The 25,289-nt window shown below is 42.4% G+C and overlaps 1 protein-coding gene and 2 non-coding genes across 5 annotated transcripts; all 3 read left to right on the forward strand.

Moving 5' to 3' along the window:
- The first annotated feature begins 1,168 nt into the window (after positions 1-1,168).
- trnam-cau (transfer RNA methionine (anticodon CAU)) lies at positions 1,169-1,241 on the forward strand. Its single transcript has one exon. It is a non-coding gene; the product is annotated as a tRNA-Met (tRNA).
- A 1,871-nt stretch (positions 1,242-3,112) lies between these two features.
- On the forward strand, positions 3,113-3,185 carry trnak-cuu (transfer RNA lysine (anticodon CUU)). Its single transcript has one exon. It is a non-coding gene; the product is annotated as a tRNA-Lys (tRNA).
- Positions 3,186-4,184: 999 nt separating this feature from the next.
- On the forward strand, positions 4,185-23,512 carry LOC113127566 (TSC22 domain family protein 1). 3 transcript variants are annotated; one of them, XM_026302257.1, is made up of 4 exons: positions 4,185-4,500; positions 4,920-7,025; positions 20,510-20,561; positions 21,767-23,512. In XM_026302257.1, the coding sequence occupies exons 2-4, from the start codon at positions 4,939-4,941 to the stop codon at positions 22,034-22,036; spliced, it is 2,409 nt and encodes an 802-aa protein (XP_026158042.1). In that variant the 5' UTR covers positions 4,185-4,500; positions 4,920-4,938; the 3' UTR covers positions 22,037-23,512. The 3 variants fall into 3 exon arrangements, with proteins under 3 accessions (XP_026158042.1, XP_026158041.1, XP_026158044.1); XM_026302256.1 differs by having other exon boundaries at positions 4,185-7,025; XM_026302259.2 differs by lacking the exons at positions 4,185-4,500; positions 4,920-7,025 and adding an exon at positions 19,810-20,183.
- The last annotated feature ends 1,777 nt before the right edge of the window (positions 23,513-25,289 follow it).

The raw sequence follows: 25,289 nt of genomic DNA on the forward strand, positions 1-25,289 counted from the left end.
ATTGAGTTGGCATTTCACCACCCGAGTGCTGGTTTCTGGTAGCCAGGGGCAGAAAGGCTATGTGTTTCAACAGGCAGGTCTGCAGTAATGTTAAAATCACTTCCTTTAAGGTCTAAAATGATGTCGACTATCAAAGGGATGAACAACTTATGACTTTAAATTATATCAAATAAAGTGTGACAGCAGATAAGTCAGTCTTAACACACTGACCGGTGGTAGAAGAAGCGACATGCTGCCCTCTGGTGGACAATGATACAAACTACAAGTAAGGTATTTGATTTAATAAGATTTAATAAACAATGACATTGTCTGCGATGGCCTGGTGACCTGTCCAGGGTGTTCCCCTGCCTTTCACTCAAAGAGAGCTGGAATAGGTTCCAGCAGACCCCCGTGACCCTGGTTAAGGATGCCAGTGACAATGGCAATGACAATGCCATTTTTCAGCCATTTTTTTTGTCTGCCAATCAAACAAAAGGCTGCGGGGCCAGCAAAGTCATTGGCTGCTCGATTCCTCCTCATTGGGGAATTTTATTTATTTTTTATTTAAACCTTTATTTTACCAGGAAGTCCCTGGCGATGCTATTAGCTTTAGCTTCAACATGCTAACGTTAACTGTGAAATTCCTGAAACGGCAGACTGGAAAGAGATTCTCAATGCCTTGTTTTTTTTAGATTAAGTAAGGACAGTTTATCGACAGATGCTATTTTTGCTAAGACCTATTGAGTGCCATAACTTTTTTTGTCATGTTTGCTGTGTCATCCAGCATTATCCTGAGGAGAATGGCGGAAGAAAGTCTAAGCTAAGTTATCTGTGTTATTTTACGAGATTTTGCACAAGAAATCGTCCTGCTAATATTTTGGCTGGCTGTCACGTGGATGTTGCTAATGTTAACGATATTAGCGCAAATATGTTGGCGCCACCAGACACTGAAAAATTATCCTTTGAGCAGGTTTGTTGAAATGCTTTGTAACGGTAACGTTATACGTTTCAGATGAGTCCTGACTGCCTGACTGCCCTGTTTTCCGATTCTTTTGAGCTAGAAAACGAAAACGTTTAGAAACAGCGGAACTTGTCCTACCAAACTAAACGAGTGTTAACCAATCAAATTATTGGAATCTATGTGATTACTGATGTCTATATAAGGACTTCCTGTCTTCTTGTGGGCAGAGCCTCGTTGGCGCAGTAGGCAGCGCGTCAGTCTCATAATCTGAAGGTCGTGAGTTCGAGCCTCACACGGGGCAGATTTTTTTTTTTTTTTTTGTTATTCAACAAACTTCTGAGTAACCTTTCTCTGCATATAGCTAGGATCTATAGCTCTATATCGCTTTCTATTGAATGAAATAACACACAAACAATCCATTCTGTCAGGCTGTTTATTGTTATCAAATCAGGTCGCGTTGTATGTGAATCACAAAGAAAATTTAATGTCTCATCTGGAAGTGTGTGTCTCTTTAGGTCACAGAAGTAAGCAGATACCCCAAATTCAAGAGAGAGTCAGATCTAGTCTTACTTATGTATCTGTTTTTATTCACGAGCACGTCAGAAGGTATTAGAGAAATGCATTTTATTATTATGTAAGTTTAACATGTGCTGCGCTGTTCCGCTGTCTGAGTGGCACCGACCTCAATAGTAGCTATATTACACAGTATTTTCACATGCTTTCTTGCTTTTCATTCATTCATTCATTCATTGTTATATGACGAAAGTTGTAATGTGGATGGTATAGTGATGGGTTGAAGTGATTTTAAAGCCACTGTAGGCTAAAAGGTAGTGCAGCTGGTTGGCTGACAATAATTGTATTAGAAAATGTCAGCGTGTTTGTTTATCTGAATTAGTGGAGGAGAGTTTAATTGATCTCAAAAGTATTTAATTGAAATTCCAAAGCTTGTACAAGGACCCACTTCCTGATCAGAAAATCACAGTCTGCAAGCAGTTAGCTGTAACCAACTTCACAGGAAGAAAGATGATGAACAAAGGACAAACATGACATTATAAGGTTGCCAAAAATCACATCTCATTGGTTGACTACAGGTGGGGAGGGCTTTGGTTTAGACTTTCACCTTCCCTTGTTGGTGCCCTGGGTTGGTCCCAACCCCTCAGCACTTTGCCATCCTCCTCTTCTTATCTTCTTGTCCAGAGCTGCTCCTCATCCTACAAAACATTCTTAATTCTCTTGCATTTCTATGGCATTGCACAACACACATGTAAATACAGTATTTTAGTTAGTCATTCTCCTAAACTACTTATGTGGGTGAGTATATGTGTAAGCACCTGTGTATGTGTGTGCGTGTGTGTTGTAGTGTACATGTGGGTATATGTGTGAGGTAAGTGTATGTGTAAGTGTGTGTGTTAGATTCCTTCACATCTGATTGCTTCTTCACACAGCGGGCCAAGGTTTGTAACCCTTGATCTCCTCACAATTTGGTCTTACAACTCGTTGTAACAATGTATAAACGTTTATGAGAGTAATGATATTATAAATGAAAGAAGTAAATATGTAAATTTATTTCCCAATATTTATAAGTGAAATTAGTAAGATTTTATTTCCAAACAGTTATAGTGTTTTGGACCAAAAGCAGCCAAAACAAGATAGCGTCTGGAGACAGAGCTCGACGGCAGACACTACAATGATATAACCACTGTTAATGATATAACCACTGTTAATGCTATAACCACTGATAATGCTATTACGTGATTCTGAATGTGTATATTTGAACTGATATAAAATGCATGTCAGGAGCCATTATGTATTTGCTGGTCGTCATGCTGTATTTGTAACATTTCTAATCGCCTTTTTGCGTTTGTGACCAGCTCAGTGAAAATCTAAATAAAGCCGATCTGTGAGAGGTTTTTACTACTTTTTAGCCAACAGTGGCCACAGACCACAGAGGCCAGTGGTCCGGTCCGGGCCACACAGGCCACATAACAGCGCCCCTAGAGTCGACTCCTATAATGGTTGGTGCCACCGACAGAACAGACCACACTTTTGTCTACAACCCCTGCTGTTTAAAAAGCATAAGTGAGTATTATTAATATTAATATTGACCTGAATGAATGTAGATATTTGTGTTCTAGAACATGATAAGAACACACCGAAGACGTATGTTTGCAAGCCCGGCTAGCTCAGTCGGTAGAGCATGAGACTCTTAATCTCAGGGTCGTGGGTTCGAGCCCCACGTTGGGCGCAAGTTATTTTTACTATGTTTCCTCTTTAATGTAAAAAAAAAATATCACCAGTGTAGACGTTCAGGTGTAGGCGTTACCGAAAGCATGACTTTGATCTCTGTATTTACTTTATGTGGTTTCAACATTACACAACATTTGGAATCAGATTCTAGAGTGGAATTTTCCCAAAGCTTGCCCTCCCCTACAGGTGCTCTCACAGCCCCTTTCCATCACTCAGCACATCAGTCAATCTGTTGCTGGATGCTATATCTTAACCTTAAAATCTTTCGCCAGAAGGGAGTCACAAAGACAAACAGGCAGAACAAAAACCGACTGATTATTGCGATGTCAGATCTGAAAAGTAATTTGTAAAGAACCTCTAGCCTCTCGACATACAAGTAAAACAGGCTGGTCCTATATGATAAGGTGGTTCACCTTTATCTTTGTGTTAGGACTTGTTCTGCATGATTTGTCAGCAATGATTGGTTGACATCAAAAAGTTATATGTATATTAAAAAAAGAGACTGCAACTCTTCCAAGATGCAGCATCAGACCCAAGTTTAGGATTTCAGTGTATAGAAGCAACTATTAAATAAATATTTGATTTCTTATAAGTTAATCAGTAACTTCTATGAATTAAGAGGAAAAATACCTGTACTCAGAACACGACTGTGAATGGCTAGTGTTTAGTTTGTACAGCTTCGATATAACTGCACTTACAAAATAGCGAGCTCTAATGTTAAAAACAAAATATTGGAAAACGGACCTTCTTGGCAGAGACATTGGTTCAACAGACCCATACTTAGAAAACTAAAACTAAATTAATTGCCAAATGCATTGTTTTCAGGTATGGAAAACGATTTATATGAACAAATCGATCTTCACAAGGAAAAAAAAATCCACATATCTAAGTATTTGGATTCTGTAAAGTCTGACATTCCAAGTGAGCTTGAATGTAACACTAGTCGAAAGAAATAGAACACAGACGCGCATGCGCAGTGGCACTGTTTGCATTCCTCCTCCCTGGTCAGACTGACAGCCCGTTAGCTGCTACTGTTCACCGGCATGATACAGCAAACACGGGCTCAGTAAGACACCCCGAGATGGACTTATCGAGCACTTTTTACCACTACAAAGACGGATATTATTTAGACAGCGTTGTCTGTTGACATCAGGTGGAGCTTTTTCTTCGCTAAGTTCATCTTTGTTTCGGGAGAAGGGAGACTCGACGTCTGGCAGAGGAATAGGTCTGACGACTGCCTTCCTGCGACATACACGGAGCAGCTACGAAGCGTTTAATTTGAAGACCAGCTGACTGCACCTAAACTGTTCGGGGTTAGATTTGTTTGTGTGTGCTTGGCTGTGATACTGACATCCGCAGATTACAGTAATTATTAATGAAAAGGAACATCAAGTTCTTGGAGAGCGTGGCTAATTGCTGCTAAGCTAACCAAAGGCTAGCTGAATTTCGCATTTTTCACTTTATTTACTTCGTTGAATAAAGTGTTTTTTTTAAATCTTTTTTTGAAGTTGTGTCGGTAGTTGAGTTAAGAAGCGGGAGCTTGCTTGTAAGCTAGCCTTTCTGTTTAACTCCAGATCAGAACATTTAGCTTATTCTTTTTTTAAAGGACATAAATCATCTGACTCACTTAACGTTATGGCTCGTTAGTATCGCGGTACTGTAGCTGACCCAGCTAACGAGCATTTGTGTTAGCTAGTAGATAAACAACCATCTGCCACTTCTTGGCCTTTAGTAACTCCTCATCCGCGAAGATGCACCAGCAGGACTTTTCTGGAGACCCGCCTGGGGCCGGCAGCAGGAAAACGGCCTTCCACTACAGGAGGGGTAGCAGCGGTGCGTCTGTCTCCTCTGGAACCGGTGGCAGTGTAGTCAGCACGGTTGATGATAATCCAACCCAGGCTGGATCCTCTTCTCCTGGACTCCATCACCAGCCCCAGTCCCAAATGGCTGGAGCTCAGGTGAAGAAGAAGAGTGGTTTCCAGATAACAAGTGTCACTTCAGCTCAGATCAATGTGAGCGGTAACAACAGTTTAGCAGATGACACTGAGAGCTATGATGATATGGATGAGTCACATACAGAAGACCTCTCCTCCTCTGATATATTGGATGTTTCTGTGTCCCGGGCCACAGATACAGGTTTGCCTGAGAGAAGCTCTTCTGACGAGACGTTGAACAGTCTTCATGGGGTAGACACACCTGGGATTGTGTCCCCCAATGAGCCTCTTCATCCTCATTCAATTCCTCAGGGGTCTCAGCAGCAGGCCTCTATGGTAAATGGGACCATCCATCACCATTTTTATTCTCAGCAGCACAGCCAGTCACACCATCATCGCTCTGACAGCATGGGAGGGTGTGACCCCTCATTGCCAGCTCTTCCTGTTGCTCCCCTGGCTACTTCCAGTCCAGCTATGACATCCAAGGCTGGCACTAGCCAGTCCCAGAGGCTACCAGTGTTGGATACCAATAAAGCTACAGGTGGGACAACCCAGCCATTAGTTCCTATTGTTGGTGGGACAGTCTCTGATCCACATCAGCAAAGCAGTGTAAACATTTCTGTGGTGTCTGCTGTCACTGCTGTTGCAGTCGCTGCACCTTTTGACAACACTAGTGTGAGTGGGCCAGTAGCTTCTGTTGGAGGAGGAACAGCCCCCTTCACTGCTGCCCCTAACACTCAAATCCAACATAACCAAGCTCAAACAGCTACTGCCTCTCGTTTTAGGGTGGTCAAATTAGATACTAACTCTGAGCCATTCCGTAAAGGAAGATGGACATGTACGGAGTATTATGAAAAGGAGATTCCTCATCCAACTACATCTGAGGCAGGAAAAGGCACAGAAGTTGCTGCAGATACTGAGCCAGGTAATGCTGGGATTAGTCCAGCCATCCCTGCTGTACAACCACCTCACACGCTGCAGCCCTATCAGCACCCAAGCCAGGACTTCACTAGTCCACAAACCATGCAGAGCCCACCACAGGCACTGGCCCAAACCACTCCTTTGACCTATGTTTCACCCCAGGAAGTTGTTGGTGTGACACACATGCCGAAAGTGGTGGCTCCTGTCACACTTCCCACAGCAACACCACAGGTAACCTCACAGGCTGGTCTAAGTCAGCCTCCCCCTCTAGTACCCCAACAGTTGCCGTATGCTGTGGATCCGCACCACACTCAACCCCACGGAGGATACCCTGCACCTCAGCTCCATGCAGGGGTCATGCCCCCAGGAGGTGTCCGACAGCCAGACTTCATTCAGCCCACAGCTCCTTTCCAGACCCAGGTCCAGCCACCGCTGCCCCATGTTACAACAGGAGTTACCATAACACCCGTGCCAGGGGTCACAGCACAGCAACCGGTCGCCATTACTCACCAGCTACCCCCTCAAGGTCAAGGAGCCACAGCTGCTCAAGCCTCCTTCGCAGCAGGACAGCCACAGACACTCCCAGCTCAACCCCAGCCTCATGCACAGCCACAAGTTCAGCCTCATTCCACTGCCACTGTCCCAGTACCACCTCCCCATGGGACCCCTTACATGCCTCTGACTGCACTGAAAGCTGACCTACAGCCCATCCTCACTCCTAGTGCAACCATCACCCAGGTCCCTGGAAGTGGAAGCTCCATAAAACCATCCCAGCTGGAGGATGCCCAGAAGCTTCTGCTCCAGCATCAAAGCCTGCTGGGTCTCCCCAGGCTTGGGGTGGTAGTGGGTGTAGAGGGGGCACCAGAGGTCGGCAGTGCTGTTGGAAAACTTGCCCATGTGGGGATGTCAGCTGAGGCCAGTGCTTTCATGGCTGCTGCAGCTGCAGGACTCCAGACTCAAAATGCTGAAGGAGAGGAGGACAGGTGAGAACCACCAAGTTGTGCTGTTGATTCTAATGTTTAAATTCTGTTTTCAGATGAAAAATTCATATTATTCTTGACTCATTGTAGTTCAGGCTGCAGCTATTTTTTTCTTTGGTGGTGATATTGAAACATGTTGATTTCAGGCATGTATCACTGAAAGAGCCAGGCATGTTTAACAATATCTCATCGCTAATGCTATCTGAAAGCTAACTGCATCTTTGCTTATAACAGCATTCTGCACCTGGTTTTGTCTGGGTTAGATCTAGAAGTTCACTGTCCCCTGATGTCACTCTGTCAGGCTTCAGAAGACACTAGGTGGAAAAATAGCTCACTGGACATGGCTATTATAAAAAATGTCACTGGCTGGAAGAGAAGTGCAGCTGCAGAGTCACTGGGAGCTGATGACTCTGCTCTACTTAGGTTGACCCCTTACTATCCACCTCCATTAACTCAGGAGTCTTTTATTAGTAAGGTTGTTTTTTCCTGTTTGTACTGCCTCACGCTATACTTTCTTTCTCATTCAGACTTTGTAGCTCCCTTTCACATTCTTCTTTTTGGTTTAGTCTTTTATTAGACATAGGGGCTCTGGTACCACACCAAGCAAATTGAGCAATGGTTTATTTATGTGGTTGTTTCAGTTGTAGATAGTTTCTTAAAAGACACAGATGGGCTAAAGAGAGTTGATGCTGTGGAAAAAACCTCTTCATCCATATGAAGTTGCAGTGGAAAATTTCGGTCTGTGCTGGAGGGATGAGACCGGATCAGGAGTTCTGTTGTATAAATCTGAAACTCAGGCTACATAGAAATGGAGCACTGTTGTGGCAGCAATCTAATATTACCATTGTACTGTCCTGTGTTCTGGTTATGCAGGAGATTCATGTTGTGAGTACAACAGTAATGCCTGTAGGGTATGAAGGAAGTTCAGTTGAGTACAGTCAGCCTCACCCAAGAACCCCAAATTACTCTTTGTTGAATACTGTGGGTCTGTGTAGAGGTTAACAACATATGCAAGCAATAAGCTATCTTAAGTATTTCATCCAAATCTAAAAAACAAACAAACACATGCATTCAGAATTAAAATGGAGAAAACGATTTGAGTAGTTTTTAGAGCAAACAAGTAAACATCTAATTCAATGCTCAGTGCAGCAGGTTAAAGGCAAGCTAAAGCTAAGAGTTTATGTATTTACAGTTGTCCTGAGCTCAAAGAATAGGGAGATGGAGCCTTAATGTTGACACAGCCAGTCATATTAAACTGCAGACAGAGCTGGACAGTATTCTGTGTGCAGGCTTTTGTAAGCAATTCATGGCATTGTGTCATGGCTGTTAGGGTGTGTGTGGTTTGCATGGCCTCTGTATTCTCCCCTCTAAATGTGTGTCCATATTTCCATCCATTTGATGACTTGTTTTCTTGCCATGAATCAGCTACTGTCCTTCATTAGCAGGCAGCCTTGGAGTGTGTGTGTGTATCTGCTTTGTTTATAGTCCTGGTCTTCTCAGGCTGCGATCTGGCTTTGTGTTTGTGTTACTGTCACTGCTTTACTTCTGTGTTATGGTCTCTGCTTATCTGTCTCTGTCACCTCTTTCTCTCTGGCTCCCTGTACTTTACAGACCTCAGGGCGTCATGTCCGTTGACCAAATTATTCACGTCCCCTTTTCTCTGACACTACTGCAGTCTCCTCTTTTAAGAGTGTTTCCTCCAAGCTTAGTGCTTAGTCACTTGCAATAAGGAAGTCTACCTGGTTTCCTCCTAAGCATCAGAAATTAGGTCCTGTATTAACTGATGAGAGTGACCAGCAGGAACTAAACATGTAAACAGAGTTTGGCACCTTTAGTCTTTAGTAAATGTGTCCAGTAATAACACTTGTATCAGTAGTCAGAGTTTGCCCACATTAACAAGCATTATTCTTTTTTTCTGCCATTTAAACAAGGAGATAAACAATTTATCACTGGTGTTAAGTTAACACAGAATATTTTTTGTATTAAAACAGAGTGTATGTTGCAATTCTGGGCTGGCTTGGCTCCAGTTAATAGTCACTTTTGTCTAAAACTGTTATTCTGATTACAGTGATCAAAATTTCAGGTATCAGAGAAGTTTTTTGTTTAAAAATCACTGGAGTAATTCATTCATTGTCAAAATACATCATTTAAAAAATGTATTTTCTGGTGATCAGCTAATCAATATATTGTTGCAGTTGTAATCTGGTCCACCTTAAATGACAGACCAAGTCAAAGGACTCTAAATGTTCTTGACATGCTTTATTTTTTTTTTTTCCTGACTGAGCTCCTAGATCAAAGGATCCACCATGACCGTACATACAGCACAAATCAGCCGTATCCTCTCTCAGGTTCATTAGTAACTACCGGTTGTTAGTGTCCAGTTTGGTTCTTTTCAGTCTTACAGCTGTCGTTAAAATGCCTAATCGAGCATAAAAGTGTGAAATGTGTGCATAGCTGCTGTCATGTTGTAAAAGAGTGATGTCAGGGTGTGTCTTTGTTTTGCAGGATTCTACTTGTTGCTTTTAACATGCTTGCTGTCTGTTTGTCTATGTGTCAGTGAGGCTGATTTCAGTGAGAGTGCAGTAAGGTCAATGATATTATTCAGAGCTTTTATGAGGTCCTTGATGAATTTCAACCTGCAAGTCACTGCAGGTATAATTTAAGTGTTGGATTCACAGTACAAAGGCAGCTTTACTCACAGTTTCAGTGAGTATAGGCTATATTCAGTCGCTATATTCAGCAGCTGTCATTTGTGTCACCTACTACACACTTGTGCAAGGAGGTTTGACTTTCCCTGCAAGTTAATGTTTACTCCTGTTTGTAAGCAGCAAATGCACTTCGTAAAATCCCCTTTAAACTGTCCCAGAATAATACTATTTTGGCTATAAAGCCATTTTACACGAGACTGCACCGATTATGTTGATTTGAGCGCGATCAGCGCCTTTTGTGATGCTGGCACTTATTTTGGAATAATTATCATGCAAAATTTTCTTTGCTTCAGTTGTTCGAATCTAAGGATATGTCATAAATCCAGGTGTTGGCTATAATACAGCAGTAAATTTATGAGCTCATTTGTTTGAGAACAGCATCCAGAAGGAATATAGATTTCAGAGCCAACTAAATGTCAAAGATCCTTTATATGAAATGTCATTTAATTCATTTTCTAAGGAAATTTAGTCATATAACCTCATCCTTTGGAACCATAAAAGTTAGTGGTGCAATCTAGTATTTATTTTTTATTTTTTTTATATAATGCTTGCACGCACCGTACCTTGACAGTTTAAAATTTACAGCCTGCTGACATTTGAAGTGTTTTTGTATTATATTTGCATTGGAGTAAATAAACATGTTCACCAGAAGTTTCAACATAACCAGTGTTTAACATAACCATGGTTTTCACCATGAATTCAAAATGAAGCCTTGAGTCAACAAGTCTGCCATGGGTATTTGTATGAGAAGACTTCTTCTTCTGGTGTGTCTGGCAAACTACATTAGGTTGTTAAAAAAAAAAAAACTATATTGATATAGCAACATGTATGGATTAAAACTCATGACATCCCAGGCTGGTTATTAACTGATCAGATTGGCTTCTTTGTGTGTCTCACAGTAAGATAAAGGTTAAAGAACATGCTTGTCATTTTGAGGTGCTTTGGTTTGTTTTGGCACTTGTTAAAAGCTGATGTTTTGTTTGGTGCTTCAGTCTCTAGGTTATAATAAGCAGCCTGTCGAGCATTGTAGTTATACCGGCTTTGATTCATGATTTATAATTTGTTAAAATGGACACGCCTGTTTGGAATTGGCTCACCATTCACATGGAGCTTTTTACAAGATAGAGCAACTCCCCAAGACCAAATATGGGCCAGTGCTTGAAGCTACTGTAAAAGGAAAGTTGCTTTTGTTTTTTTTTTTCATGACTTGAAGTTTAACTTGAGGCACTAACTATTCCACCTCAGTCTCTAGTATGAACAATCTTAGTCATGACTTAGATCTAATTCCAGACATTTGTGAACCATTGCTCATATGAACACACCCCAAGATAAGAATGTTAGGTACCTAATCCTCAGTGTTTTATGCTGTAAAAACTGAGTTTTAACAAGGTTTTAAATTAAATATTGTAGACATTGGAAGGAAAAACAGGAGTTCAGAAGGCTAAAGTCTAAATAGATGCTGAATCATATGAAATAAATACCACAGTTTTCCCATGATGTCATTTTAAAAGGTTCTTTTAAAGTTAAACTGGAATATTGCAGTCTCATCACTGTAATCCTTGGGGTAGTTATCTTGGTTTGGAAACATGTGCTTGTGCACATTTTGTGTTCTCCACCTTTAATGTGCTGCAGTTACATATAAAAGTTCAGTGTCAAGGTGTTTCCTGCCTGTGAACACCATTTAAAACTGCATATTTGAATTGTAAACTTGTCTAAGCACAGTCAGTAGGTTCCTGTTTGCAGTGTTTTTCCTGTGTGGACTTTTTTTTATTGGACGTTGAACAGTCTCTTAGTGAAACAACTTTAATAGTGCTTGTGATTTATTGAGTGGCATCTGTTGGCATTGGTTAATCACACCTGAAGATTGTTAATTCACTTCCTGTAAATTAAGGGTGACACCAAATCATGATTCAGCAGAGCGTGAAGACTTTCACCATCCAACCGTCTCTTGTCTATGCACTGCTGCTCCACAAGGTGGCAGTGTTGTTTCAGAAATCCTCTCAGCCTCCTCTCAGACATGAACTTTATCATCAGACAATAGGTAAAATCATTTCTGTGCAGTTGTAATGTTGGTTTATTGTAGTGTGTGTGTGTGTGTGTGTGTGTGTGCATATGTATGTATATATATATATGTGTATGTATATACACACATACATACAGTGGAAATGTTTAGTATATCATTCTGAATACTTGTAAATTGTACAGTGTCATATCTTTTGTGGGGATACATTTGCTCTATGGCTTTCTGACTCCCATAATATTATGAGTAGAGCTGCTGTTATTTTCTATAATCGATCACTCTGCTGCTTGTTAAATATGAACCGTTTTAAAGGATGAGCTGTCATGATAGTGGTCAGACTTAAGTGAATTGTGATATGTGTAAAGATCTGCCGCCTGATAACGACCTTATCTAGCTCTGACACCTTCAGTTTTAGGCAGCATGGATACCCCATCCATGGGGGTGTGCAGAGCCAACTAGACGGGTGTCATGTTTGCTGGCCTTGTACTATCTTATGGAACTGCAGATTCTTGGAAAGTCACAGGCCATGATGTATATGTGTCATTCTGCTTTTCTCAGTAGAAGCATGCATTTATGACTTCAGCCGTCAGTGTGGTTTGTGGTTTGTGCGTGACACTTTGCACATGTGCAAAACAGTTTTTTCTTTCAGGCTGTTAGACTGAGGGGTAAACATTAGCAGAAAGGAGAAGGACCCAGAAGCACTGACTGTAGAAATTGTATAATATTTTTTTCTGTGTTTGATACTAGAGTGTGTCCTGTTTAAATTTTCCTATGAAGGCAGTGATGTAAGAGACCAGGGAGTGGTCCTGTACCTGGTTTTCATTAAGCCACACATGCTACACAAGTTTAACTGATTACTAGTAGCCAGCTATGTTTCTACAGGAAGGTGCAAACTGTCACCATCATGGTCTGTTACCATTACAAAATAGCAAAGAAACTTCACTTAAGTGTCTGTCAGTGGTCTCCAGATGTGTATCAGGCCTGGCTCTGGGAGCTTAGAAGGAAATGAATGAAATGCGATGCATTTGTTGAAATATGTTTTTGTAACACTTCCTCCACAAGGAGGTCATAGGTCTAGTTCAGCAATAGGATACTCATAATGCAGGCAGTGATGGTGTCTTTATCTGGGTAGATACTCCTGCATAGGCGTGCAAATAATTAATCTGTTCTTCCAATAATTTTCTTGAGCTATCATTTCACCTATGAAGTCCCACAAAGTAGAGGAAATTTCCCATTCTATTTTACCAGAGCATGAGGAATTGTCTTCAAAATCTTTGCTTCAACTTACCATAACTGTAAAATAATTTCAATGATTAATCAGTTAGCCTTTGCTTTCAGGCTCTTTGGTCTTTATTTGGATCAGTTCTTAAGGAAAATTTCAGACTCTTACACAGTAACATGAGTACACCACCACGAGTCAAAGAAAAATATTTTTTTCACCCCAAAAGAGACACTTCTTGTGAAGAGAAATAATAATTCCATGTAAAGCCAGTTCTGATTGTTTAGCGTTAGAGCCTTGAGCTGTCGTGCTGTGAAAACACACTCTGATCACTGCATGGAGCCTGCGCACTGCAGAGAGCCTTGAGCAAAGTTTCTCAACTGCTGCTGGGATGATCCTCACCGTTAATGTGTTAACTGTGTTTACAGTGACAACAAGTCCTCCATATGTAAAAACAGTGTGTAGATCCATGTAACTGCAGGTCGGGAGCACAACTTCCTATGACGTTTTATGTTGTCGGTTTGTCATAGGGTTGTGTAATTTTTGATTGTGTAATACTTAGATTAGAGTAGAGGGCTGTTGGATCCCTGCTTTATGTGTAAATTTCCCACACAAACCAATTACCACTACTAATACACATGTGAAGAGCCTTTTCGCCAGAAAAGGAAACAAAGAAACAGGAAAGGAGATGTCTATTGGTTTTAGCAAGATGTGGTTTAATCCTTTAAGCTCCAGTATTTTGTTATTTAAGAATCCACGCATGCTGTCTCCTCATTTCTTCCTTTCTCTGTGTTTACATGCATAGTTAGAGCTGAATCGATAGGTCAGTCGATCGGTTAGTTAGTTTGACAGTAAAATGAATTGGTAACTGTTCTGGTAAATTTTTCTTTTGAAGCAGAGTTGCCTCAAAACTGACTGCAATCATTGTGTGAGGGTTTTGGACTGTGTGTCAAATGGGCTTTCAGAAATAGTGATAAAATAATCATAAAGGCAGTTGACGGTCTCCTCTCTGGGATGCCTTGGTTTCTGTTTATTATCATCTGTCTCATATTCCTTAGTAAATGCCAAAGCAGAAACAGCGACCTGTTATTTTAATTGTTTTTCAGAGTGGATGGGGAAACTGTGAGAGTATTGAGAAGAACAAGTCATGTCTGCACTGTTACTAAACAAGCAGAGATGTAACTCAGTCAGAGTCTCCTTCCCTGTCTCCTTTCTCTCTTTTCTCTGTGGCCCTTATGGCTCAGAGCCTGGTTATGTAAGGCATTGCGTGCATGGCAAAGACCGATTTACTCACGCTCTGAAGAGCGGGTGCCCTGAAGCTCTGTGATGCCACCAGGGCTGCGTGAGTTTTGGGGCGTTGCTGCTCTTTGTTTTGTCTGTGTTTGACCAACAGTTAAGTTGTGATTGTACTTGCAAATGAGTAGAAGGTTGTTTGTGGGTTGCTGCCTTGCTATGCTTCATCAGTAACATGAAAATGGAAACATGGTTGTACATTGCATGTTCACAATTAATTTCATAATTCAGCAAACCTTTTTACTGTGATCTTATTTTTATTAATAACATATTTTTTTAATTAGGACAGTGAAGACAGTTTCTTCGTTTAATTTAATGTGCATTTGTGCATGTATGTGTGCACGTACACAGCAGGGTTGTTCTTGAACGGTCGGCCGTGTTCCTCTGTTGTGTAAATGTTAGCATTGAAAGGCTCCTAAACCGGATTCTGCCAGTCTGCATACTCATGCGCACACACACACACACACACACACACACACACACACACACACACACACACACACACACACACACACACACACACACAAGCTCACATCTCCCAAGTGCTTGAGGAGAAGTGATGAGGAAGGAGGAGGCAGATGAATCACAGCCCTGCAAACAGAGAAAAGTAGAGGATGCAAGGAGAAAGAAAGAAACATATTTTGGGAGAGATTTGGGACGGGATTTGTGATGTACCGTTTTGCCTTTAAATGAGTGACTATCTTCCAGTTGTGTTAAGGTGGAGAATGCTATTATGAATGTTGTTCCTAGTCACACCTCCACCTGCTCCATGTTGCCCTATTCATATATGTTAGAGAGGTGGCAGATGTGGATCTTTTCAGGACCACACACTGCAGTTTGAGTATGATCTGCTTTTACTCAGACCACACAATAAAGTGAGGCGGAAGCACTACTTAGACTCAGCTGGATGCTTTAGTGAGAGAGAGCGTGGATAATGGGAGGCAAAAGGATGAGAGAAGGAGGCGAAGGGATTTGGACCATAACTGTGCAGCAAATACATTAGAAGGCATGTAGGTTTTTTTTTTGTTTGTTTGTTTGTTTGTTTTTTTCCACTTTCCTAGGATGTCGTGTTACTCAAACTTAAAGATCTCTTCCACTACATGTTTAGGCATTTCTCTTTATTTCTCAATTCTTAATGTGTGGATTTAAAAAAGTCCATCTTGCTGAGTCTGTACACCTTTACACCTCTTAAGGCTACTGTTCAGATTTTTTTTTTTTTAATTTCTTTGAATCTCTCTCGAAAGTAAGATTGTGTGAGGTTTACTGTGCAAGCAAACCCAGTGCAGAATTTAGCACTTTAACCCACTTCTGAAGAAAAGAACCTAAAACTGCTTTGTATTTTTAACTACGTGGGCAATGTGAGCACCATCTGTTTGTTTTGTTCCCTCCACATCATCGGCTGGCACACTGCATCTACACATCCGCCCTTATGTAAGCTCCACAGGGTGTGGCAAAGTTATACACCACCACCACTATCCTGTTCAGATTTGTCCAGTGAGCATTTTGAAGATAGATAATGAAATTGAAATAACTAGCATGGGTGAGGCCTTGTTGATGTTGACCTGACCTCACTAGTGTGTTAAAGACTGAAGGGAGATTTTAAGAATTTGGTTTTACTTATAAAACAGTTGTAGTTGCCTTGGTCACTGTTACCACATATCTCTGCTTTTATAGTATACAGGTTGTTCTCCAGTTCATGGTAAAGTCTAAGTGTAGTAAAAATGTACATTATGCTTTAACATAATGGCTTTGGTAATATGTGGGTCATCCCTTTGTACATGCCACAGACAGACACTTTGGATAAACTTGGATACATAATGAAATGAAAGCATCCCATCTGGGATGTCTGTGATGTCATTACATCAAGGTGTCTCGCCACTGGTCGAATCTGTTACGCTATCAGTGATTGGCTAAAAGTAGACAGACCTCAGGCCAGATTTGAGCCTTTTGTTCTAGGTGAGCATGCGCACTCTGACCCCAAATCTGCAAGTACACAATGTACAGACGTACAGTAAGAAATAAGCACTTGCAGATCTTGAAAATATAGGTTGGCAATTTTTGAACATTTAACATTTATCTGAGCCATTAGTTTTCTTTCCCATCCTGTCCAACTGTAGCGCTTCACCTACTGTTGAGGGAAGAAAAGATGATGTGACCTCAACGTAATGAGGTTAATAATTTCACTCCATGCATTGAGCCGAATCCCTCCAACATCTCTCTGAGCACCCGTCGCCATTTTGTGATCCCCACAATTGTTTGTTGCCTTTGACCGGGGTCGCCTCTCTGCTTTTGTTCTACTCTTTCTCTTATCAACTAATAATGTTGTTTTTTTCCCCCCTCTGCTTTTGAGTTCCAGTATTTTCTGTATTTTGCATCAGCCTTATTTTGCTTAGCCATCTTGTTTTGGTGTCTTTGTTCAGGCTGTAATGTAGGCTGTGTGCGCCTGCGTGGGAGCCTTTTTTTTTTTTTTTTGGCATGGAGGTACACGTGAGGCATGTTCTATTGGAGACCCATACTGTGAGAGTGTGTGAGTCCAGTGTGCATCAATTGATGAGAAGTGACAGGGGAGCTAAAGACCTGGTACAGCCTACAGAGTCTCTGTGAGATAACTTCAGGAACTGCCACAGTCCTAGTAGGAAATGTGAAGAATGTATGTTTATTATATTCAGAGTTTCATTGCAAATCCACCCACTCTTTGCTAGAAATTGACACCAAAAGCTGCAGAGTAGGGCACCACTCCTGTGTTTATGGTCATCAGAGATGACATGTTGCAGGAAACAAACAGGAAAGATGTGATGGAGCAAAGGGAGGGGCTTATAGGTGTCTGTTTTAACTGGATGAGTGGTCAAAAGTAGCTCATCCTATTGGATGGCTCATCCTAATGTCTACCGACCTTTTACATAACAACAGTAGAGGAGGAGCCATGGCTGCTCACCCTCTTGTTTCCCCTCACTCCACACCCATTCTGAGATTCTATATCAAACTTTTTAGGAGTGAAATCAAAAGGACTTAACACAGTGACTCGGGCTCCCTTTACACACACACACACACACACACACACACACACACACGTGTGTGCGCTCACTCACTCACTCCCATCCCAGTCCTACACAGCACCATCCTGGTCTCTGCTGTTGGTCAGGCTCCCTTATGTGAAGCTCTCCCACAGGGGGAGTGAGGGTCAGGGCCAAAGTGTGCATGTCAGGAGGATGGAGGAGGTTTGGTGGAGTTTTTGATAGGGCAGGTGTGGTGACCCTCAGCTCAGGTTGAGTGTGTGTTTTTAGCCTCAGAGCTTCAATGAGAGAGAAGGGGCTGGCCAGGGCAGGAGGAGCACAGGGCGGGGACCCCATGGCCCTAAAGCTGCTTTTCTGGGAGCTGGAGAAGCATCTGAAGAGGTAATAATGGCTGGTGTGTTGTCACATTGTCAGAGGGTCAGCGGTGGTGTGGTGGGCTGAGACGTACTGGGGCTTAAACATGGCAAGACCGCAGGGGACTTTGCCATCATGTATGCATTTAATTATTGTTTTAAGTTTTCTAGTAGCGTTCAGGTGGTCAAATGTTGTCTGGTCGACATTCTCAGTCAGGGAGACAAATACAAGTAGGATGTGCAGTTGTCAAATCATTTATCAAGGATACTTAATACCAGCAGTTTAAAATTTAACATCTTGTGGTGCGTGCCTTCATCTGCAACAAGGCATCATGGTAAATGACCTCAACATGTTGAAACTCCAGCTCAGCTGCCCTGATAGGCTGTCAGTGTGTTTGAGGACTCGGTGTTCTTGCTTCTGCACATGCATGTTGTTCTTCTTGGCTGTGTGATGTTCACTCTAATCGTGTTTTCTGCTTTCTGTTGAATTTTTCTCTGCAATTTTAACTATAAGCTCAGCATCATGTTCCAGGTCCTCGTCTCATATTTACTTCCCTTTGCTCAGTTATCAGCCTACTGGCTGACTTTACGCTCCCAAATCTAATAATAGTCTGTCCAACATGCAAAAACATTTTCCTCTAGTTTGTACCTTCTTGAATGTTTTGTGATTAGTCTCCAACATGTTTGCATGAACAGATGAAAGGGGTGTTTACAACAGTGCATACACGTCATGCTGCTGCTTTGGGGAAAGAAAAAAAAAACAAAAAAAAACGCAAGTCTTTATTTTCTAGTTCTCTAAAATCATTTAGCCCTGTCAGTGTTCCTGTGACTGTATAGCTAAATGCACAGGCAGAGCTGGAGGAAGTGAAATGCAGAGAAGGTGAAAGGGTTTTTGTCTTGTCTTGACACGTTGTCACACGGTCTGACTTACTAAACTTGGTGCCAGGCACAGAGAGCTAAAACACACAGGTGCTTAAAGCAGGACAGGTGTCTCAGCTTGTGACGCACGGTCAAACGTCGTGCCGCAGTTTCTTTTTGAAGCTCTTGCACGTGTCCCCTCGTTGTGTTGAAGCTGGTGAAAGGTGTGAATGAGCAGCAGGTAGAGTTTGGTTAGTCTGTACTGATAAAACAGTAAGGTCAGGAGCCTGAAGAGAAAACCACACCCTGACTGTAGCAGATGCAGTAACACATGCAGGAACTGTTTTAGTTTCAGTCTTGACCCCAGTTGTGTGTTTATCCAAACCATCATACAAATATGTCGTTATAGTGATATTCCACATATTCACACCATCAAAGTGAACCTAACCTGATAAACCATGAAATATTGATCTTATCAGCTGTTCAGGTTAAGTCCTTAATGATTAAACTGGCAATTTTCTTCAACTTATAAAACTTGTTTATCATGATTTCCCAGAGTCCAGTATAGAGTCTTCAGATGTCTTCAGAGCCCACCCCCCAAAAAAAAACCCCAGAAATGACAAGGATGCGCCGTATCCTTTAGCTGTGAGTAGATGAAACCAAAAACGTTTGGAAATAAAATAAAACTGCTATTAATTATTAGTAAATAGCTACTGATCAACCATGAAAATGTTTTGCATATTGACTCATTGTTTCAGAGGGAAAAAACACCTGACACAGTTCTCAAATAATTTGTAAAGCCTCACCACTAATGTAGGACAGAGGGTCAGTCCCGTTTTACTCTGAAACACAGTGTGTTTCCATTTCAGTCAGTCAAGCTGATCAAAAGGAGACCAAGTAGCCCAGTCCCCCTTCTGAACCCTGTCTGCCTTTAGTTCTCCCTGGACTGTGACCGTAGGTGTTTGTGGACAGTGCTCAGCTCGGCCTTTATCCACTTCTATGACAGGGTCAGCCTGTGATTGTGTTAAACCACATGCAGCCTGTGTAAGGTCACAGTTTGCAGTGCTGTGTGTGGAGGTGACCCTAGGTGGAGACATTATTGCAGAGAAGAGCTCAGATTTCCCGCGCAGGCCACATTTGAACATGAGCCCCTGACTTGATGGTGAAACGGACACAACCTAAATCAAACCGATGTTTTCTTGTGTTTCGGTTGTATGTTGGCATTTGATGGGGACGGTGCAGCAGGTAGAGATGTTGAATAAATTATTCCAATGAGCGAGCTGTTCCTCCAATCCGGGCCGGGTTCTCGTCTGCATTATGCTAATGAGCCCCTGTCTCCACCAATCGCGCGGCCGCTGGCGCTGTTTTTCCCCGCATGTATTATCCGGAGAGGGAGCAGCGGTGTGTGGAGCTGCATCCTGCCGCTTCAGTCTTTGTGTGCTCTGTCCTGGCTGCGACACGGCAGTCCCAGCATCCCATCCTTCATAATGCGCTGTTTTTCTACCTTTCTACCGCTGGAGTCCAGTTTGTACAGCCGATGAGTCTCCTGCGGGGGTTTTCATGGACGGGGTAGCATGAATTCCCAGTGTTACACGGTGGCGATGGACCTTGGTGTTTGTCAACTGAGGAATTTCTCGATATCGTTTCTGTCTTCGGTGCTTGGGAAGGAGAGCGCATCATTGAGGCTTGACAATAGGTAAAGTCCGCAGGCTTTGCGCTGCTTATTTAGCGCTTCTTAAAACCAGCAAACCAAACGCTGCCTCGCTCATTCTCCTTCCTTTAAGTCGAAACCTCCTTTTTTTCTCGCTTTGCTACACACACACATATTCAGATTTCTTATGATTTCATTCTTTCCCCCCCTGATGACACCTTCATGACATGATAGCTCAGGCGCTGCCTATTTTTCATGTGGTTCTGTAATGAAACGCAAATGCCAGTCACGTCTCCGCCATAAAAGACAACCTTGATGGAGACGTTTTCTCAGCTCTAACCACCAACCCCCCTTTTCTTTCTGTCTTCCAGCTCCTCGGGTGCAAGTGTGGTGGCCATCGACAACAAGATTGAACAGGCGATGGTAAGCTGCTGTTTTTAGTCACTACCCGCACCCTGCTTGGAAATAGGCCCGTGTCATGCTCTACATGTATGTGCTGCCTCGGGTGTTATGCAACCACACACCGCGATATCTGCTTTTATTTTGACAGCCTGTGAAATTGTTACTGCAATACGATGCTGTGCGGCTGTTAAAGTGAGAATCGAGCGGAATGAAACGGTGCTTTGCTGCACACAAGGGGGGTTTGTAGTTGGGGTGAAGCTGCAGGTGCATATGTGCATATGTGCATATGTGCACCTGCAGCTCGGGTGAACCGGAGCTCTGTCAGGGTTTGGACTGATGACCTCTGGCAGTCCTAGGTTCACACCCTATCTCCCCTGCCTCTGGCTTGCTTTTTTAATATTTCTTATACATAAACCCGGTCTGTCTGCCTCTGTGCCCCGTGTTGCCAGGCGAGCGGCAGCCTCCCCTGGCTCGGTATAAATAACTCCGCCTGTGATTGGCTCCTCCTACTCCGGTGCAGGAACATTTTGTTCCCGTGGCAGCGAAGAGGAGGAGGCGGAGGAGGAGGAGGAGGCAGGTCCACAGAGAAGGGGATGCTCATTAAACGCAAATCCCCAACTATGCAGGCATCCTGCTCAGGAGAGCAGCACATTTCCCTTTTTATTTTAAGCTTTGTCGAGGAATTCATGTGGTGTTTACGTGTCATGACTTCCTCCAGTCAGACAGCGTGACATGCACCGTGCTGTCACACATTTCCTCGTTTTGTGTTGCTCACATGCTTCTGAAACCTTCAGTGGAGTTTGATATACAGAGTAGATTTAAAAAGTAAAACATGGACCTGACGAACTAATATTTGATTTATCTTCATATTTATTGTCTATTAATATTAGAAAATGATGGAAAAGAGCCCTGGGATGCTCATTTTGTCTGACTGGTGATGTATAAATAAGAGAAAAGCAAGTAATTTTCACATTTGATGAACTGAAACCACAAACCACAGCATGAAAAAAATTATCAAAAAATGTGGAGATTGTTCACTTGTTCTTGGTAACTTAATGGGTTCAGTTCTAGTGTGATTTAACTTTGAAAACTGAAGGTGCATGTGGAAGTGGATTGTGTTTGTTGTGTCATGAGGAGTCTGGTTCAGGCTGCCTCACAGGAAACATGGAGGAGGGAATGTGAATTATTGATCTAACCATTTCTTGCTCTCCCTCCCTGCTCCTCAGGACCTGGTGAAGAGCCATCTAATGTACGCCGTGCGCGAGGAGGTGGAAGTCCTGAAGGAGCAGATCAAAGAGCTGATCGAGCGCAACACTCAGCTGGAGCAGGAGAACAACCTGCTGAAGACCCTGGCCAGCCCCGAGCAGATGGCTCAGTTCCAGGCGCAGGTCCAGGCCAGCGGCTCCCCGACCAGCAGCACCCAGCCTGCGGTCTCGGTCCCAGGTGGATCCACACAAGTCCTTCCCTCCACACAGAGCTCTGGCTCATCTGCGTAACACAGAACCTGCATGCTGGAGAGCCCTCTGAGGATGAGGGGAAGAAGAGGTGGATCACCATACTGTGAACTGACTCTAGCATCAAGACCGACTATGCCACACACTTCAACTTAACCAGAAAACTACTCTTTTTTTTTTTTTTTTTTTTTTTTTTTATGTGTAACTTAAACACTTTGGAGTTGCTCCAGTCAGTGCGTGTCTGCTTTGTGTCTATTACCTGCTTCAGACAATCGTCATTGTCGTGCTGGTCGTGGTGATGATGATGAGAGTAAGGACGGAGCTGAAACAGCAGCCGCCATTGTTCGAGGCCCCCAGAAGAGGGAGGAGCTAACACAGGACTTGGCCAATCAGGGAAGGGTGCTTCCTTTCTTAGTGCTGTCAAATCCCTCACAGTGTGACCTGTGTGAAATGTGCCATCAACCTACTCCCTGCCCCACCACAATTCAGCAATGTCTGCGCATATTCCTCGTTTTCATTTTCTTTTTCCACGTGCACTTTCTCAGATGATCTGGACACAGGATGAACTTTAAAGATTCACATGACCCAGCTGAATTGGGGGCAGATAATCCAGCTCACTTTTTTCTGGTTCTCTGTCCTCACAGCATCTGAAGATGACATCACGCTCAAATTTCTGGGTTGGGAGGTCTTATAAATAAAATAAAACATATATTAGTTGCACCTCAATGTTCACATTGCCATCCCGCCCTGAACGTACCCTCCCTCTTCTTGGAACGACTGTTGGACGTTAATGCAGGGAATTCACTTCTGTTGGGGAGGCTGGTGAAGATTTAGGATTATTGTTTGTTTTTGCTCTTGTTGATGTAATTGCTGTCCTAATGGTCTGTAAAAATAAGAGGTGAATAAATAGGACATGACTGTTTATAGGATGTGAATTTTGTACAGATTAAAAAAAAAAAGAGAGAATTAAAACTCTGCCAAGTGCCTGGTTTCTAACCATAGGTACATATATAAAAGTGTTTTTAGTTGTTTTAGTCATATATTTGTATATATATCTATGGTTTCACCAGGTTTTAACTACCTGTGATGTCATTACTCAGGGTGGGGCCAGAAGAGGATTATAGACCTCGACACTAAAACGCTGTCTCTCCTGCAGTGACACACGGTCTCAGACTTTATGTAAACTCTTCTCTGCCGTCACTTAAAAAAAAAAAAAACTCACTCGCTCAAATGACCTGAACTGTTTTAGTGTTTGGGGACGTGTGTAGTTGTTTATTTTTTCTAAATAAGATGGCGATGTTTTTTTTTTTTTTTTGTTTTGTCTTTTGTACAGCCAAGTGTTTCGAGTCTGTGTTGAAACTGGAGCACCTGAACATGAGAGACAGACACTTGGTTAAAAAAAAGGAAATGCCTAGCAGAAGTATGTTGTTTTGTGCATGTTCCTCAGCTCATCACAAATGTGACGTTACAATTGCACTAGACAGTTGCACCTCAAATAAAATGTTGAAAACAAAAAAAACTATTGGAGTGTTTGGTTTTCTTTTTACATACAAACCAGACTGGTTGACTTTGACTCACTTAATCTAGAAATCTATTTATGACTTTCAATTATTTTGAATTCCAGTCATCAATATAATAATTTCAATCTTTTCTTCTTCCAAAGACTCTAAAAGTTTGGGCTGAAGGTCGGACTGTAGGTTGGCCGCTCAACGTGTTGTACATTGTCAAATAAAGCTGATTTTCCGGACCTCTCATTGGTTACGTGCGGCCGAGCCCCCTGGCCGCGCGTGCACCCGCACAACTTTAGCGAGGACGCGTAAACGGGAGCGCGCATTCGTGTTTGGCGTCGTCACGTGAAAGCTTGAAACACGTGTTTATCTGTGTTTAAAACCGCATTAAAACGAGTCGTCAATAGGGTTTGTTCGTGTTATGTTGTAGGCAATGGTGGAAACTAATGAGTTACATCAATGAAGTGAGTACTTTCCCCCTTTAAGTATATTTTTCTGAGGTAATTAGTTAACTCCAATGTTGTCTCCAAAAATAATATGGTATATTTTATTTATATTTGATTTTTATTTAATTGGAGAATTGGTGCATAAATGACAACATGTAGATCTTAGTATCATTTTCTGGCTCACAGGAGACATTATTACAAACATGGTGCAGGAAATAACACAACAGTGAGACCCACACAATGAAAAGACAAAAACAACTTTCATTTAAAGGCTGAATCTTAACCTTGAGCTACAGCAGCTCAGTGTCTGGGATATTTTTAGCAACTTTTTCTAGGCTGCACTTTCCCTCAGTTTGTTTTAAATTCAGCCAGCCAAAATGAGGGCATTTGCAGCTTTTCCATTTAAATGGATTTCATCTGTTTGAATCAATCCAGTGTCAGTTTCCTCCTCTAGTACAACCATATACGGAAACAATAAATGCTTGTGTTTTGCGTGCTGCCACAAAATGTAATCAATCTTGGTTTTTGATCTGTTGTGTGTCTGTTTAGAGGGCTTTAGTCTGTCCTGTCCCCCCACCTCTGCTCTCCCTCCTCAGCTCTGTTTGATCCCAGATCCTGACCTCAGAGTGGCTGTCTGACAGAGGATCAGACACAGCTTCTGCTCTTGTGTCCAGATGGCACTTTCACAAATCCCATTTCATTGACCAAAGGTGTTTTCTTTAAGCACCTTGCAGCCAGGACAGGATATACTGTGAGGTCCAGGTATTACGTGCAGATAAACCTGTATTTCACAAAATACAGCAATTAATCATCTAATTTGTACAAACATGCACATGTAGCATGTGTATGCTTTAGGCCCAATGTCTCCAGACATATAAAGATTTTCTGCCCCAAAATCCAGCCTAAAAATCCTCTTTACACTCCGTTAAGTGGACGTCCCTCTGCGCTGGTGATGGTTTCCTTATTGCTGAGAAAGCAGGTGGCCTGCTGGATAAACCCTGAACATCCAGACTGTCAGTAAAAAAGGCTCCACCTCCTGTTTCCCTCCAGCCCCCCATTGTCTCGGCATGAGAACTATAATTTATGTGTACACACATACGGGAAAAAAGCTGTTAACGGCGCTTTCATTGCTGTGGAATCTCAAATATGCACTAACACTGAAGTTTGTAGCTGCACTAGAAGGAAAACCGACAGAACATCTGACCACACGGCTGGTGCACGTTGAAAAAATGGCTTCATGCAACTGTGCTGTGTCTAAAATCACTTATTCACTACTTTCTACATAATACACACACTAACCCACACGTGCACTCAGTCCACACTAACTTCCACTTATGGACT

This window comes from Mastacembelus armatus, chromosome 2, assembly GCF_900324485.2.
Source record: "Mastacembelus armatus chromosome 2, fMasArm1.2, whole genome shotgun sequence".
Classification (NCBI taxonomy): Eukaryota; Metazoa; Chordata; class Actinopteri; order Synbranchiformes; family Mastacembelidae; genus Mastacembelus; species Mastacembelus armatus.